At 41.4% G+C, this 17333-nt stretch overlaps 1 protein-coding gene across 2 annotated transcripts; it reads right to left on the reverse strand.

The window, feature by feature from the left end:
* Nucleotides 1-17289, reverse strand: LOC138965235 (tRNA (guanine(6)-N2)-methyltransferase THUMP3-like). Of its 2 annotated transcripts, XR_011455374.1 has the most exons (11): nt 17107-17289; nt 13974-14051; nt 12238-13259; nt 11630-11699; nt 10610-10722; nt 9957-10044; nt 8819-8832; nt 7916-8036; nt 6751-7018; nt 1663-2087; nt 1-1172 (listed from the first exon to the last, which is right to left on the reverse strand). XR_011455374.1 is itself a non-coding variant. In XM_070337361.1 (10 exons), exons 1-10 carry the CDS (start codon nt 17281-17283, stop codon nt 2071-2073), a joined length of 1968 nt encoding a protein of 655 aa, XP_070193462.1. In that variant the 5' UTR covers nt 17284-17289; the 3' UTR covers nt 1180-2070. The 2 variants fall into 2 exon arrangements, 1 of the variants encoding a protein (XP_070193462.1); XM_070337361.1 differs by lacking the exon at nt 1-1172 and having other exon boundaries at nt 1180-2087.
* Nucleotides 17290-17333: the final 44 nt, after the last annotated feature.

Genomic DNA, 17333 nt, shown 5'->3' on the forward strand with positions numbered 1-17333 from the left:
TCCATATTTTTTCTTTATTCAAAACTATTATGAACTTCAAACAGAAACTAACAGACTCAAATCAGTTGGCACAACAAATAGTGCTTAACAAATAAAGGCAAAGAAAGGCTTGAACAACTTATTCCAAATAAAAAGCAATGATACAAACGACTTCATGTCACAAAAAAGTGTAAACAAAAATTGCTTCAGTATAGGCCACAATTAAAATAATTACGGTGGCTGCATCATGAATAAATAATCAAGTCACTCGTTCAAAGCCATAACACAACAGAGTTTCCAGAACAGCTTTCATTTACCGGTATTTAAATTATTGTAATTACTCGCATTTCTATGCATTTACCGCACAAGTGATATCACTTCTCTAATAAAATGCTGTGGCATTTGACTAATTTTGAACAAGACAGATTATGATATTGCAAAATCTAACAAGGATATTCTTTCTTTCTTTCTTTATTTGGTGTTTAACGTCGTTTTCAACCACGAAGGTTATATCGCGACGGGGAAAGGGGGGAGATGGGATAGAGCCACTTGTCAATTGTTTTTTGTTCACAAAAGCACTAATCAAAAATTTGCTCCAGGGGCTTGCAACGTAGGATATTCTTTTCCTATGCATGTTTTTATTTATAGCTTTTGATAAAATAATTTCTGATTTACTGCCACAGAAAGAACTCAACATTCAAAACAAAAACTTATCATAAAAACCCTCTGTTGGGATTAAAAACAATTATTTGCATCAATAAATCACAGGGGTGAAAACACAAGGGAAGCAATGAAAAGTAGAATAACAAATTAAAAGTACTTTTTTTTTCCTGACTAGAAGCAGTATTAGCACTCATTACCAATACCAGCAAAGTGAACGAAGCTGGTATAGATTTAAAAAATAAATCATATTGTTCAATCATGAAAGACGCATTATTGGAATTTATTACACATTTAACAACACACACAATGCACTCAAATAGCCATACGATGGCAGCAATGCCCACTTTTCTGAGTATGTTTCTTTCTTTCTTTATTTGGTGTTTAACGTCGTTTTCAACCACGAAGGTTATATCGCGACGGGGAAAGGGAGGAGATGGGATAGAGCCACTTGTCAATTGTTTCTTGTTCACAAAAGCACTAATCAAAACTTTGCTCCAGGGGCTTGCAACGTACGTAGTACAATATATTACCTTACTGGTTTGTTTGTTTGTTTGTTTATTTGTTGCTTAACGTCCAGCCGACTACGCAGAGCCATATCAGGACGAGGAAGGGGGGGATGAAGGGGGCCACTTGTCAAGCGATTCCTGTTTACAAATGCACTAACCCATTACTTGTGTCCCAGCAGGCTTTAGTAAAACTAAATTAATACCTACTGGAAGATTACCAGTTTCCAGTATGTTAAAATAGGCTTAACCTATCTACTGCTGGACTTACATCAGAACACTAACAGATTAAACTATACATGAATCGCGAGACAAGCGGCAAGAGAAGAGATTTTTGGAAAAAATACAGGTGAATGAGCAAGAAGGCAGAGAAAAGAAAAGAATTCATGAAGAAAAAGAGAGCATGACAGGAAAGAGGAACCAAAAATCTACCTAACAGCAAACTAGAAAGCTCCTGCGGTTCCAAAAACAGGAGGGGCCTTTAATTTCATAACCGCAGTGCCCCACTGCGGGATACCTTACTGGGAGAATGCAAGTTTCCAGTACAAAGGACTTAACATTTCTTACATACTGCTTGACTAAAATCTTTACAAAAATTGACTATATTCTATACAAGAAACACTTAACAAGGGTAAAAGGAGAAACAGAATCCGTTAATCGCCTCTTACGACATGCTGGGGAGCATCGGGTAAATTCTTCCCCCTAACCCGCGGGGGGTTTCTGAGTATGTGAAAGGTCTGTTATTCATTCTGCTTTTTAGGTACAGTACTGAGTTCCTCTGATGAAAGGACACCCTTGGGACCAACCGAAAGTGTCCCTACATTGCAGGTGACCTGTCATGACAGGTATATTTTGATCAAGGTAACAGACAAATGGTCAACAGCAGGTGTCCTTCCATTGGAGGTGTCCTCTCATCCGAGCAGCCTCACATCGCAGGTACCACTGTATCAGAAATCATTGCACAAATCTCTTTCAGCCAGTATGGATTTTGTCGCATAAACGTAAGCCAGACCTGGGAATGCCTGTTTTGTACTTGGTGTATTTTCAGAAAAATGAGTGTACTCCACACAGCATGTGAACATCGATGATTCAAACATACTTCACACACGTCCATTACACCGTTAATTAAGTTTACCAATACATTTAAAAAAAAAAACTTCTTTCAATGTTTAAGGGCAGGAGCTACCTTCAAATACACCGTTTTTCTCTTCCAAGTCATTTGACCACAGCATTCATGAAACAGAACTGTGCTTCAATGTATGTAGAGTAATAGTATATGATCAAAAACAAAATAAGGTTTTATATTGACTTAGTAAAAATTATTAAATGAAAAATAAGCAAAGCGATGAATCAAAACATGTTAGTTCACGGATGACAAGATAATTTCAAAACTATTCATCGAAATGATTTGAATTTTTGCTGAATTGTTTTAGACATTCTGATAGATGTTTTGTTCCAGAGGATTTTCTCTAGGAAAAACAGTTAAAGAGATACACATTTTCCAGTTTTCATAAATTCGTTACCCACAAAGTCAACATTTGTATCTCTTTAACTGTTTTTCCTAGAGAGAATCGTCTGGAACAAAACATCTATCAGAATGTCTAAAACAATTCTGCATGAGTTCAAATCTTTCTGATAAATAGTGTTGAACTAATCTTGTCATCCGTGAACTAACATGTTTCGATTCAACGCTTTGCTTATTTTTTATTTGATAATTTTTGTTTAAGTCAATCTAAGAGCAATTTTTGTTGGGACCATATACTATCTTTCTACGCACATTGAAGCAAATGCACACCAAATTTGAACACAAACAGTTCTGTTTATAAATGTTGTGGTCAAATGACTTATAAGAGAAAAACGGTGTATTTGAAGGTACCTTAATGACAAAAGCTGTAATCCTCGATCAAATGCCGAGTTATACAGTTACTTTTATTCATTAAAATAAACAGTGCCCCAGTTACTATACAGGAATAACAAGGATGCGCTTGTGAAGAAAAGTATTCCAGGAATTTTTCTCGTCATATTTTTTTTTCCACCGACCGTACTGATCGTATCTTAGACAATCAGGCGTACAAAATACGGCGAAATCGCATGGTTTCCCAGGTCTGGTGAGCACACAAAGACAACTTTGAACAACAAATCTATCTACTGCTAGAAGATGCATTTTAAAGTTCTACTCTGAGAAGTTGGTCTGTTTGAAACACACGTCCGAAAAAAAGCAAGTGCATGCCAAAAACTTTACACATCAGTCTGAATTCAAAATAGACGATTTTTGGAAATAGCTCTGTCATGTAGACATTACAGGTCAGTCACTAGCGAGGGTGTGTGTCTCATACACATACACATGAACCATGTGTCAATATTTGTCTGTGAAAAACAAGGGTACTCACTCTCTAACAACCCATACAAACCCGACAGTTATTTCCGGAATTCTTCTATTAACATTTAAGTAAAACTGAATCAGCATACATAATTTGCCATGAACAGGGCCAAACAAAAGAAAAATTGTATGCATGAAATTAAAGAAGAAAAAGGTGAAAGGAGCAAACTTGCTTCAGCAACTTTTATTTTTAAAGAAGCCCTTCTTTGCTTGAAAAGGATTACATAAACCACCATTGGTCTGTCCAGGGTAAGAGCATCATTCCACTTGTAGACACATACATAAAATCCACAGCCTGACAGCTTTCTGTGCAGATACAGAATATTTGCTGAAGTAACTACACTGTCACCAGTGTCAAATACAAAACTCAATTCAGTGAAACATTGCCACAGTGCACAGACAGCAGGCAGGCTGCAGATTGTTGGTATGTGTCCAAGTGGAAGCCTGCTGTTCCTGTTATTCACGTTTACAGGCCTGGACATATCTATGGTGTTTCGCAGGATGGTTTACTTGAACAGAACAACCTCTTCAAATGCATCAAGTAAACATCAACCTTTAATTGTTATTTACACACACACACACACACACACATGCACACGCACACACACACACAGAATGAATGAGAAATCAGACCAGAAGCACATCTTATGCTTTCAGGAAATATAAATAATAACTATCAAATGCCTTTAAAACTTTACAAAAACAACAACCTATTGATTTTAAAATAAGCCGCAATCCATACGCAGCACTCTTTTAACTAAATGTTTGATCAGGTCCACCTCACTTGTGAAGAGCTTTCTCTGTGTTAGTGTCAACAGTAAAACAATTCTACTCGGGGAAACAAAGAAAATGAAAATCACCATCTTTACTTTGATGCATATTTGCTGTTGTTTGCTTTACAACTTGCAAAACACTAATCCTTGAACCAGAAATGTCCTTTTTGGTTACAAATAAAGAATACTTTCAAAACGCAAACAAATCTATGTCATCAACAATAAACCCAACAAATCTTCCGTCCATAACATACTTTAACTAACATTTTTTGTGTCGTTAACTATAATGGAGAATGCTCCATGCACATCTTAATTTGCAAAAAAAAAAAAAAAAATCCTAACAGTAAACAAATTAACTGTAGCAGAAGAAGTGGAATGATGAGGAGACAATGCTCAACAGAACATGGTGACAACACCTGCTTTCATTTATTTCACTCTAACATACACTCAAAGTTAGTAGAGGATCTTTAACGATGATCAGCAAAGTTTTGAACATGAATCTTATTCTTAAGTACATGTACAATGTACACAGGAGGACTGTGTTCCACTCACCTGACACTACTCCCGACACTGTTAAAGTGTGATTTGTAACTGTACCGTTCTGTAGCTTTACAAGTACAACCTATCAAATAACTGAACACAAAACAAACCCAAAGTCATTTAAATACAGCTACGGGAACAATAACTCAAATTCCACAAAAACAAAATGGTAAGAAGTCATACACTCCCACAAATCTGTTCAGGCTTTTTTTTGCAGTTATCAGAACTGAAGTTGGAACATCTGGGGCAAGTTAAAGTTGTATAATGCAAGCAAGGCCGGAACGTAGTGTTAACTGATTTCTTAGTTGTCTTGCCACTCACACTCCCAAACCTCAGTTAGAGCTAATCTGCTATCACTGAGGCCCCAATACAGCAATATTGAAAATGCACACACTTGTTCACAAGTGTCTTACTATTGCTCATCCAGGTACATACAATGTTGGTGACATTAACCCCTTCACTGCCACAGTATAACAGCATTATCCGAACGGTCTATGGGAAAGAAATGTGTTTCGAACCCCTACAAGTACTTGGACAGTGGTTACCTCCCATTTAGTTTTCAGAAATGTCCTGAAATGTTGTTGACACAAATCCCACGTATGAGATACGGTTATGGGCGTAGGACAAACCGAAAATGACCACGTATTACATACGGGGTGGGCAGTGAAGGGGTTAACCGACATACACCCAAACGGCGGTTTTGCTTTGATCTTTGAGAGCTGGGCACAACAATGTTAAAAAAACAAAACAACAACAAAAACAAACTTTGTGACTGTTGGACTATGGCTCATTCAATGTCCATCAGCACCAGCGACGGCCACATCCATGGACCCATTCAACACACTGCTAGCCTCCGCTAGTGCTGCTCTGCTGTCAGAGACCAGGGGGACTTTGGGGCTGAGCTTTGTTTTTTCACCTTCATCGCTCCTATTCTCAGCATTTTCTTCGGCAGAGAAATGTTCAGCGTTCTCCTTTTCTTCCGTCTCCTTGCTTCTCCTCCACTGCCTGGCCTGCGTGGCGGCGTTGCCCTTGTCCGAGAACATAACTCTGCCCTGCCCCTCTCTGTTAGTGTTACCGTGGTGACCATCTCTGTTGCCAAACTGACCCCCATCTCTGTTGCCGAACTGACCACCTCGGTTACAAAATTGACCACCCCTGTTGCCATAGTTACTGTCTCTACCGCCAGATTGCCTGTGACCGTATGATGCCCGACCTTCACGGTTACCTTGGTAACCGTCACGGTTACCTTGGTAACCGCCTCTGTTGTGGTTATTGCAATCCCTCCTGCCACCGTGGTGCCCATCTCTGTCCCCCTGGCGACCGTCTCTGCCCCCTTGGTTACCATGGTGATCAGCTTGACCTTGCTTGTTAGAACAGTCGTGGTAGTAGTGGTGGTAAGTGTGGTGATGGTGGTGGTGGTAGTGATGGTGGTGATTCAAGGTGTCACGGTACGCCGAATCAGCAGCGACGGACTTCTCAGCGTTGGACTCCATCCAACCGTCCCCTTCAGCGGCCTTGCACACAGCCTGCTTGTCACTGTGTGCCCCCTTACCTGCCGCAGGGGGGACACCGCTATCTCTCACCAAACTGCTTTCAGTCTGGGTCTGTTGGACCACGGAACTTCCTTCAGTCTGGGTTTGCTGAACAGAGTTGGAAACGTCAGTCGCAAGTCCTTTCTCTTGCTTCGATGCAGTCTTGTAGATGGCTCCGTCAGCAATATTGTCAGTCGCGTCTGCCCCTCTCTCCTCGCTGTCGGACGACCGCTTGCGTCCGCCGTGGTCTGCACGGAGAGTCAACAAGTCAGCGCCACCTGAAAACTGAGTACAGCCCGCCTGCTTTACAGGGAAAATGGCTTTGTCCACAGACGATCCACACACTTCATCTTCAGCTGAAAATGATTCAACACACCCACCCTGGCTTGACGAAGCTCCATCTAAATTGGGGTTGGATGGGTCACGTTTGTCTTGCTTGGGAGAGGACGGGCCTGTCCCATCCTGGTCTGAGGCTGGCGGTGGGGGCTGGCTCTGGTCTGGCTGAGCGGCGCGCTGGCTGGTAGAAATCTGCTGTCGCCGAAGGTAGGGCACGGGGTTGCGGAACAGCAGGAACACGGCCGCAGCAATGCCGCCAATGTTACAGCTGTACACTCGACGCCGCGTCCAGTACCTCTGAGCCTGTATGGCCTGCACACATAGAAAATAATCTCTTTAGCTTGTTTGGAAAAATGACATACAAAAAACAGACAGCACTGGTCAAGGAAAATGCTTTACCTGAAACTGCATACTGAATTTTAGCTTTTTTATTTTTATTTTAATTACTAAACTTTTCAAATTTTTCTTTAATTTCTTAGCCATACTCTTCACTCTAATCTGCGACTATCGGCCGTTCTAAATGGTATATTGGTTGGATGCCTTTCTGTATTAAAGGAGACGCTTTGGTTGTTTCCCTTGGAATGCAAGTCCTGAAGCAAAGGAAGGAGAAGAAACTCAGAAATGCATCCAACGAATATGCAAACCCCACCCCATCAACTCTAAGTCAAATATAAGTTAAATGTCAATCATTGTTTGGAGAATGATGAATGTGTGCGTACTACAGGACTACAGGGCTACAGGACTACAGGACTACAGGACTACAGGGCTACAGGACTACCAGACTACAGGACCCATGCACTGTAATATATCAGTAAAAAAGAAATACTGTTCCACTCAAAGGCACCATCCTCCCCATGTACACCATCCATTAAGACTGTTACAAGGGATCACAGCACCACCCCCCCCCCCCCCCCCCCCACCCCCACTCCCCCCCCCCCCCACCTCCACTCCCCCCCCCCCCCCCCCCCCCCCCACCACTTCCATACAAATCAACAGCCTGCCTGTCTCCTGTGACCAGTGCCAATTTCTGTTTTAAACAAGATGTTTGTTGAGGAATTACATGTAGTTACAAAATCATGTGAGAGATTAAAAAAAACAAAAAACCTACTCTGCACAGAAAGTAGCCAGGCTCAAAACACAGACACAACATCTCTTTCTGCATATGGAGACGTTCCTCCACAATGCATTTCTTTGATTCTTGTTGCTCACCTTCATCATGTTATTGATGTCACCAGTTAGCAGCGAGGCACGTCCAGCCAGCTTGCCACAACGCGCCATTTCATCCAGCACGGACATGTACAGTGCGCGGTTGTCGGTGCGTCGCCCCACCCTGTAATCATGAACAATATTGACACATCTGTTAGATATGCAGGGATTCAGCATCAAAACACTGATGATTATTCAGCATCAAAACACTGATGATTATTCAGCATCAAAACACTGATGATTATTCAGCATCAAAACACTGATGATTATTCAGCATCAAAACACTGATGATTATTCAGCATCAAAACACTGATGATTATTCAGCATCAAAACACTGATGATTATTCAGCATCAAAACACTGATGATTATTCGTGTTGTGCCTGAGCACCCATCATCGAAGAGTCAAATTCAAAACTGAACAAAATACAAGAAAAACGTGTGTCTTCACTTGAACAAAAAGCTCTCCCCCTTTTGCGTGATTATTAAGAATCTTTATGGTCGAACTTAAAAAGGCATATCCTCTCTGAGAAGTGCCTATCTATTTCAGCTATTCAGCCTATTGAAAGGATTTCTAACCGTGAGATATTCTATAGTAATAAAAGGTCCCATCTTCTATACAGTTCAGCAATTCTTAAACCAAAAATTAAGTCACCATCATAGCAGTTTTCTCCGTTTAGTTTAAAGTCGGTAAAGTATGACTTAGTCACAGAAATGGAGACTGATATGAAGATTTGAATTAATTTCAATCTAAATAACCTGTCTGCATTAATGCAAGGCAACCAGCACTTTCTTTCTTTATTTGGTGTTTAACGTCGTTTTCAACCGTTCAAGGTTATATCGCGACGGAAGGCAACCAGCACGTGTACTCTGATTCGTGTGAAGTTATGGTGGTACATTGTACTTACCTTTTTCCAAATGGCTGAAACAAAACAAAAAACAAACAAACATGAACATCTTCAGTTTATCGCAATTCATTTCAGCAATATGTTTTGATGCTTCATATGCTACCTAACAATTACATCTGCCAACTTATCCACTTCGCAGGCACACTTCATATTTAAAGAGAGTCAAAAAATGAATATTACTTTAGTCATCAACCAAAATCAAGGTTACATCCCAATTTGTGTCAAAATGACTACAAACAAGAAGGAATTTAGTCTAGGTCTCTGCACTGTTAACATACATTTCTTGACAGTCTACAAAATAGAAAAATAAAAAGACCATTGACAAATAAAAGAAAGAAAGAAAGAGAGACAGACAAAGAGAAAGAAAGAAAGAAAGAAAGAAAGAAAGAGAGACAGAAAAAAAGAAAGAAAGAAAGAAAGAAAGAAAGAAAGAGAGACAGAAAAAAAGAAAGAAAGAAAGAAAGAGAGACAGAAAAAAAGAAAGAAAGAAAGAGAGACAGAAAGAAAGAAAGAAAGAAAGAAAGAAAGAAAGAGAGACAGAAAAAAAGAAAGAAAGAAAGAAAGAAAGAGAGACAGAAAAAAAGAAAGAAAGAAAGAAAGAAAGAAAGAAAGAGAGACAGAAAAAAAGAAAGAAAGAAAGAAAGAAAGAAAGAAAGAGAGACAGAAAAAAAGACAGAAAGAAAGAAAGAAAGAAAGAGAGACAGAAAAAAAGAAAGAATTAAAGAAAGAAAGAAAGAAAGAGAGACAGAAAAAAAGAAAGAAAGAAAGAGAGACAGAAAAAAAAGAAAGAAAGAAAGAAAGAAAGAAAGAGAGACAGAAAAAAAAGAAAGAAAGAAAGAAAGAAAGAAAGAAAGAGAGACAGAAAAGAAAAAAAAGAAAGAGAGACAGAAAAAAAGAAAGAAAGAAAGAGAGACAGAAAAAAAGAAAGAAAGAAAGAAAGAAAGAAAGAAAGAAAGAAAGAAAGACAAAGAGAAAGAAAGAAAGAAAGAAAGAAAGACAAAGAGAAAGAAAGAAAGAAAGAAAGACAGAAAGAAAGAAAGAAAGACAGACAGACAGAAAGAAAGAAAGAAAGAAAGAAAGAAAGAAAAGAACAAACTAAGAAAGAAAGAAAGAAAAAATGCATGTATACAAAACTTACCAAATCGGATACAAAGACATCAACGACACCATCTCGAAGAGGAAGGTTACATGCATCCCATCTCATGGGATCCATCATGAGCCCACCACTGTAACAGAGTTAAAAACAAGGTAAAATCACGGCATTTCAGTCTTCACTCTCATTTCTGGTGATCATGCCTTATCTGTGGGCATGAACTGAGTCTGATCAAGCGAGACTCATGCTTTGGCTATGTCTTGGATTCCTCTTGACGAACATGCACAAATGGAATCTCACAATAGCTGACACTTTGTGCATTTTAACTTTAAACTGGCGTAACAGCTACGAATTTTGAGTTGTGTGTGCACTACAAATCAGCTGACTTATATGCATTGTGTCTCTTTATTTGAGAGAGAGAGAGAGAGAGAGAGAGAGAGAGAGAGAGAGAGAGAGAGAGAGAGAGAGAGAGAGAGAGAGAGAGAGAGAGAGAGAGAGAGAGAGAGAGAGAGAGAGAGAGAGAGAGAGAGAGAGAGAGAGAGAGAACGAACACATTTTATTTTACAAGGATAAAGGTTTAAGGCACATTGCCTTGTCTAACAACCACTCCTTGAACAAAGAGTCAAATTCAAAACTGAACAAAATACAAGAAAAACTCATGTCTTCAGTGAGAGACAGAGAGTGAGAAGACTCTGTACCTGCCATTGGCTGCACGTTTCTTGTTGAGAGCGTCTTTGTTAGCCAGACATTTCTCCATGGCCACTCGGTGGTTGTCCCCACACACCTGGAAGGCAGGGAACCTCAGAGCTCCCTGGTCAACACAGATCACACAAACTTATACTAATTTTGATTTATTTTACAAACCAAACAACTTGAAAATGAAATGCTTTTTGTCTAATTATCAGAACGCAAAACCATTTAATTGGACCCCCCCCCCCCCCATTAAGAACTTCTGGTTTAAAGCAGCCCCCCCGTTTAAGACCTTGTTTTTTTCCCCAGATTGTCTGTTCATATCATCTCTGTAAATGTATCCAAGTTTTGAGACTACCCCCTTTTTAAGAGTAAGACCTGATTTTCCCAGACTTTTGGAGGTCTTAACGTCAACTTAATTAGATAACCACAGATGTTGCAAAAGCACTAAAACACTATTACCACACAGTGCAACTGCAAGCTGAATCAAAACAGAATCATTCTTAGCCTGCAAATGATGATGCTTAGTATAAAATCAGTAATACCGTTACAGTAATCAGGGATGGCCGAATCTCAAAATGTTAACTCGCCAACCGGGCGAGTAACAACTAACATCAAGAAAGTAACTGGCCCGCCAGACATTTTGCTGGGGCAGTACATACCACAGTTGCTGCATCTGCAGTGTTTAAATGGCTTTAAAATTCGATATTACAACCACAAATGTTGCATTCGAGCAGAATTTTCACTGGCCAGACGGGTTTGTTTGTTTGTTTTTGCTTAACGCCCAGCCGACCACGAAGGGACTGGCCAGACGGGTGAGTTGCCAGGCGCTTTGTAGTAGCCCGGCAGATTTATTTTTTACTTGCCCCTGGCGATCGGGCGGACGATTTGGCCATCCCTGGTAATACAGCCTTATATCAGTACTGTACTAACCGGTGGACATATAATGTAAAGGTACAGAGACAGCTGTCAAAAGAAACAGTGTGCCTTGTAAAATACCGTAAGAACTCAACGAAATAGTACTGTACCTGTATGGAGATGGAGCCGGTGCCACAGAGAGGGTCACACACCACATGCCCAGGCAGAACTTTCACCATCCTGAAAATTTTTTTTTAATCAACAAGAGAACAGATGAAATTGTTCACTAACAAACAGCATAGAAGCCACTTTAACAGGAGAGAGTTTGCCCTACGAAATTCTGCTCTTTTATTTTTAAACACAAAGGTCTGCAAGAGTATACCAAGAGGAAACAGCAGTCAGACCTAACGCAAGGGAGACTACTGTGTTACTCTGTCAGTGTCACACATTGATGATCCACTTTTAGTTTATCTTTTGTCAGCTATACAGAAAAAGAATACCACGAAGAGGCTGAACATGGCAAATATTGCTGCTGTACAGTACAAAGAAAACTGCTGCAGTTCAATCTCCCTGAGCAATCTCTCTCTCTTGTTCGCTTTCTGTCTGAAAAGGTGTGTACGTCTGTCTCTCACTCCCTGTTTGTTTCCCCTTTTCTCTGACACACACTGGTCACACTCCTAGTCCTAAGGCTTTCACTCTTTTAAAATAATTTTTTTAAACTTTTAGTTCCGGAAGGGGGGATGGTTGTCAAAGAAAATGACATAAAATAACGACAAACCTTAGCATGTTATGGCAGATAGTGGGGCGTAAGGTGGTTACCCCGAAGGCGACAAGGTTGCGTTTGTGAAGACTCTCCGGTGTGAGGGCCAGGCCGACAGACACGTCCTGGTTGTCGATGTTCAGCACCACTTCAATGTCAAAGTTCACCATGTCCACGTTCCAGCCAAAGTACTTCTGCACCACTGAACCAAAGGTGGCAGCCGCTGACATGGAGTCAAAGCTGTGGTCTTCGCCGATGCGCTTGCACGTCACTCTGAACGCTGGCTTTGTGGGGTCTTTGGGCTTCCTATCATGCGCACCTGCCTTCTGGGCCTCTGGGCTGGAGAGAGACGCTGCCTCAGCACCTGTGACTTTAGGATCGACGGAGCTTTCCCCAGGCTCTTTTGACGGGGACTCTGACTCCGATGGTGACTGAACTGCAAGCTTGTCAGGTGAAGACAAAGGAGACTGCAGATCACTATCCTTGGTCAAGGTGTGTGCAGAATCACCAGCCGCCTGCAGACATTCCTCCTGATCTGATGACGCTGGATATTTGGATGGACTTACGTCATTGACATCTGCTTCATGGACATCTATGGAATCCCCTCCATCCTTCATCGAGTCTTCAAGAAGTTGTTCTGCTGGCCCACTGTTTTCAGAGATGTCAGCACTCGTCACAGTTGGAGCTTGGCCTTGAGTATCACCACCGTCGATGTTTACCGCAGCAGCACCTTCAACCTCTCCATCTTTGGCGTCCTCCAACGTTCCGTTCTTTTCTCCCCGCTTCTGTTCTCTGGCGCCCCTGCCCTTCTTCCCCTTTCTCCGGTCCTTCCTGTTGTTCTTCTTCTTTTCCTCATTATGCTGTTTGCGGCCGGGCATGTGGATGGAGTAGCAGATATCGATGAGCTCTTCATCAGTGAAGACTCGTTCGGGCTGAGGGCTGACGGGGTGTGCGAAGGAATAGAACTTGCTCCAGATGTTGAGGCCCTCCGTCCAGTTACACTCCCTCACCAGCAGCTGCAGGCGCGACAGACACTCATCCTGCAACGCACACATTATGCACATTGGAGTTTTCACTTTCACAAATAAATGAGAAAAACAAATAAAAAGAACAATAGTCTAAAGCCGTAAACAATAAAACACCACCAAAAATCTAACAAGTGTGTGTCTCAAAAGAGAGGGAGTTTTTGAAAAGGCCTAGGAGGTATCTTACAGATTTCAGAAAGAGAAAATCCCCAAAGTTAAGTCAGAAAGAGTATGACGTTACAATACATAAATTACTCTACATACAGACATGTAACACATTATTTTTGTAATGTGTATGGATGCTAAAATAACCCTTGCCCTTGATCTAAAATTCATATCACAAAATTTTGAGCATTAGCTGATTAGGCCACACAAAATAATTAGTCTGTTTACGGTATCCCGACCGACCCTATTTTTTCGCGCGACTCTAGACTTTTTTTTGGCATTTGGGGGGGGGGGGGGGGGGGGGGGGGGGGCAAAATAACTTAAAAGTACATTTTTTTGAGAAAAAAAAGAATAAATATCCCGACATACCGACCCTATTTTTTTTGGACTATGTTACCGTAAACAGACTTTTTTTTTGGGGGGGGGGCCTTATAATTATCAAAGACAAACTTTCACTATTTCTTCTTGTCTATTAGTATTACAAAAGAAAGGCTTATCAATATCATATCTGAAATATTTGAGGGTGAGGGGGAGCAGGGGAGACAACGTGTAGCATTAACTCACCCCATCTGCAGTGAAACCGAAGTATTCCTTGTGAAGCACCTGGGTGCGGCAATGGTCGATACCCCCAAGGTTTAAAATCTGAAAAAAAGAATCATGCTTTTAGTTCATCTTTAAATGACAGATCTGACTTCTCTTCTGTTGATAATTCTTTCAGATACAGTAGATGACAGAGGCGATGAAGCAAAAATGTGTTATTCACTTAATGTTTGCAAATGGCACTCCCGATTTGCTTCTCAAAAAAAGGAAAACTGCACTGTCTGTACCCCCAATAAACAATAATTGTTTGGCAGAATAATGAGAGGATGTCAAGTTTTTGACTGCGGTGGCTCCGTGGTAGCGTTTGCACCTGTGTGTGTCTGCATGTGTCCAGCCCTGCATTTCTTTGCAAGAGCACCCCCGGAAGTCGCTTTCTGTGCTTCGGAAACGACATGTGGGCGGATTAAAGATGGCGGACAAATATCAGCCAATGACCGATGCGATTGAGTTTGACAGATGAAACAGGCATTGATTACAAGAGAAGACATTTTTGATGACAAAGTCGTAAAATACGATCGTTATAGGAAACATTTTCAATCATCAGGCATGGAAATGGCTGAATAAAAAGTCAGCTGAAAACAGGAAAGGGACCCAAAAACAAAACAATTTTAAAGATCAAAATCTACGCAATCTGAGGGGTATTTGGGACAAAGTTTAGCATTTAATTTCACATAAATATGCAGGTGTTTTAGCTGCAACTTTAAGTTTTAAAAATTCTGAACAAAGGATTGTGCATACTTTATGACTTTCTTGCAAACATTCACTGACTGCTCTCACTCTCAATCATACTTGTCAAACCCACGAGGAAACATGTGATAGGATCCAGCTCATCTTTAACTTTCTCTTATTCCAGGTATTGAATCAAAGGGAATGAATAATACAATGATAAAAAAACAAAAAAACTTTTCGTTAGTAGATGCTCGCTGAGGGCAATGAAACCACGATTGCTGTACACAATTTCTCTGTCACAAAGGGTGCATCTTGCTTGACCGGGCGTGTCGACTTTTCGTATGTGTTCACCGATCCGCTCTTGCTTGTCACCAACTTTAACCTCTTTGGAAACCCAATCCCATTTCCACTGGTTAACCACACCTTTTTCGTCATAATCCTGGCCGCATCGAACAATATTCGATACCGAAGACATGAAGTTTTCTTTCAAATCGAACACAAGAGACGCGTCTTTGTCTCTGACAAGTAAACCACATGCAGCGGATGTTGCGCGAACGTCTGTTTCATATCAGGTGGGACAGCCAAGACTACAAAAGCTGAAGTCAACCGTCAGTTCCGGATAGTGGCTTGTGCCATTTGAAGACACCCGACCAGGGCGGGGATGTAGCTCAGTCGGTAGCGCGCTGGATTTGTATCCAGTTGGCCGCTGTCAGCGTGAGTTCGTCCCCACGTTCGGCGAGAGATTTATTTCTCAGAGTCAACTTTGTGTGCAGACTCTCCTCGGTGTCCGAACACCCCCGTGTGTACACGCAAGCACAAGACCAAGTGCGCACGAAAAAGATCCTGTAATCCATGTCAGAGTTCGGTGGGTTATAGAAACACGAAAATACCCAGTATGTTTCCTCCGAAAGCGGCGTATGGCTGCCTAAATGGCGGGGTAAAAACGGTCATACACGTAAAAGCCGGGGGAGTTTCAGCCCATGAACGAACAAACAAACGAAGACACCCGACCGTTTGAGAATAAAAACCTCATATACGATTTTTGAGGGATTCCCCCCCCCCCCCCCCCGCTGAAACTCCTCACGAAAACTGCTGAAATTAGCGGATCCGCGGACCATTCCCATGCCTGAATCATAGTTTACTCCAAAATGATCTCGAGTTTAACTACATTTTGATCATTTCTTAATTGGTGTACATTTACTGTAACTGTGTAAGTGTAATTGATGCGCAAGAACCGTCATATTAAAAAAAGTTTCGTCGTCAAAATCACTACGGCCGCCATTTTTGTTTCCTGTGCACTACCTGTACAAAAGTCGCCCTGCAGCGCCACTGAGTGTCCCCGGTAGGCGAAGGGTTTCATAGGCGCTGCGGTTAAAATGTTCCGGGACGTCTTATTCCCCGAAACAGCCTGCTGATTCCAGGCTATGTGTCTGTTTGTCACTGTGTGTATGTTACTGTTAGTGTAAGTTTGGTTGTGTGTGTGAAGTTAGACACACATGCAAGAGTGTTTCTGTGCAGTGAAACTGAAAGGTTTGCGTGTGCGGGTGTATGTGTGACTGTGACAATGAAATAGGTACCACTACCAATGGCTGTGTTTTTAGGAAGTTGGATATTTGCCAAATGGCAACCTTTTCCATAGAGACCACCTGTACATAAAAAACACTTTTGCTCAGTCCCTTGGGGGGCCCGGTAGCTCAGTTGGTAGAGCACTGGACTTGCAGGTTTGAATTCATCTCATGAAAAGCTGTGACTGAGTGTGAGGGCGTAAAACTTGAATTATGATTATCATATCTTGTGTCATCTTTGTATTGGTGAGTACAGTAATCCTTTGTTTTTTAACTTTGTTCATCTTACCACAGTCACTTCGTTGTTTAGATTATCATACGTATAACCCATATCTTGTCCTTGAGGCGAAACATTTAACCTGTAGGACGGTAAGCATTCTCTCTTTCCAGTCCCTAAGATGGTCTTTATAGACTGGTTTAACTGTAATATTAAAGATGAAAACTGCACGCGACCAATACTGGACAGTTTTTGTGTGTTTTTTAAACAGTTTTTTTAAGTTCTTCTTTCTTTCAAACTTCTTCATCGCTGTGTCCATGGGTGCAACCTGGAAAATTCCAAAAACCGGCAAAAGTTGGGGTGCAGCTTTTTTAGTATTTAAAATGCCAAAAAAAACCTCTCCTGGAACAAAAACATCGGCAGCCGATGAAACCAAAAACCGGCTGCCGGCGTGTAGCCGGCAGAGTTGCACCCATGTGTCTGTATGGCATGAGGGAGTGCGTGATCACCATTCCCTCTCTCATTCAGATTTTGACTGAAGCCTGCTCGAGTGCATCTGTTTGCAGCCACCGCACGTAGCCCACGTGTTTGCCAGTTTGGTTGTCATGTTTATAAACAGTGACATTCTGATACATTCTGCACTTACATCTGTCACCCTCTCAACCGGTGTTTGGAAAGTTATTTTTCCACGAGCAGATCTGCATTCAGTGTGGAATTGTTCTTTCGCTTCTTCCGCAGCTACGCTTTCAAAGCCAGTTGGAACAGTCGCCTCAATAGTGCACACATTCGCAGGTTTCTCGCACGTTTCTTCGTTCGACGCCATTTTCGCTTTTGCCGGAAGTGGAAAAGGAATTCTGGGACTTCTCGCTGAGT

This window comes from Littorina saxatilis, linkage group LG4 (assembly GCF_037325665.1).
Source record: "Littorina saxatilis isolate snail1 linkage group LG4, US_GU_Lsax_2.0, whole genome shotgun sequence".
In the NCBI taxonomy this organism is placed as follows: domain Eukaryota; kingdom Metazoa; phylum Mollusca; class Gastropoda; order Littorinimorpha; family Littorinidae; genus Littorina; species Littorina saxatilis.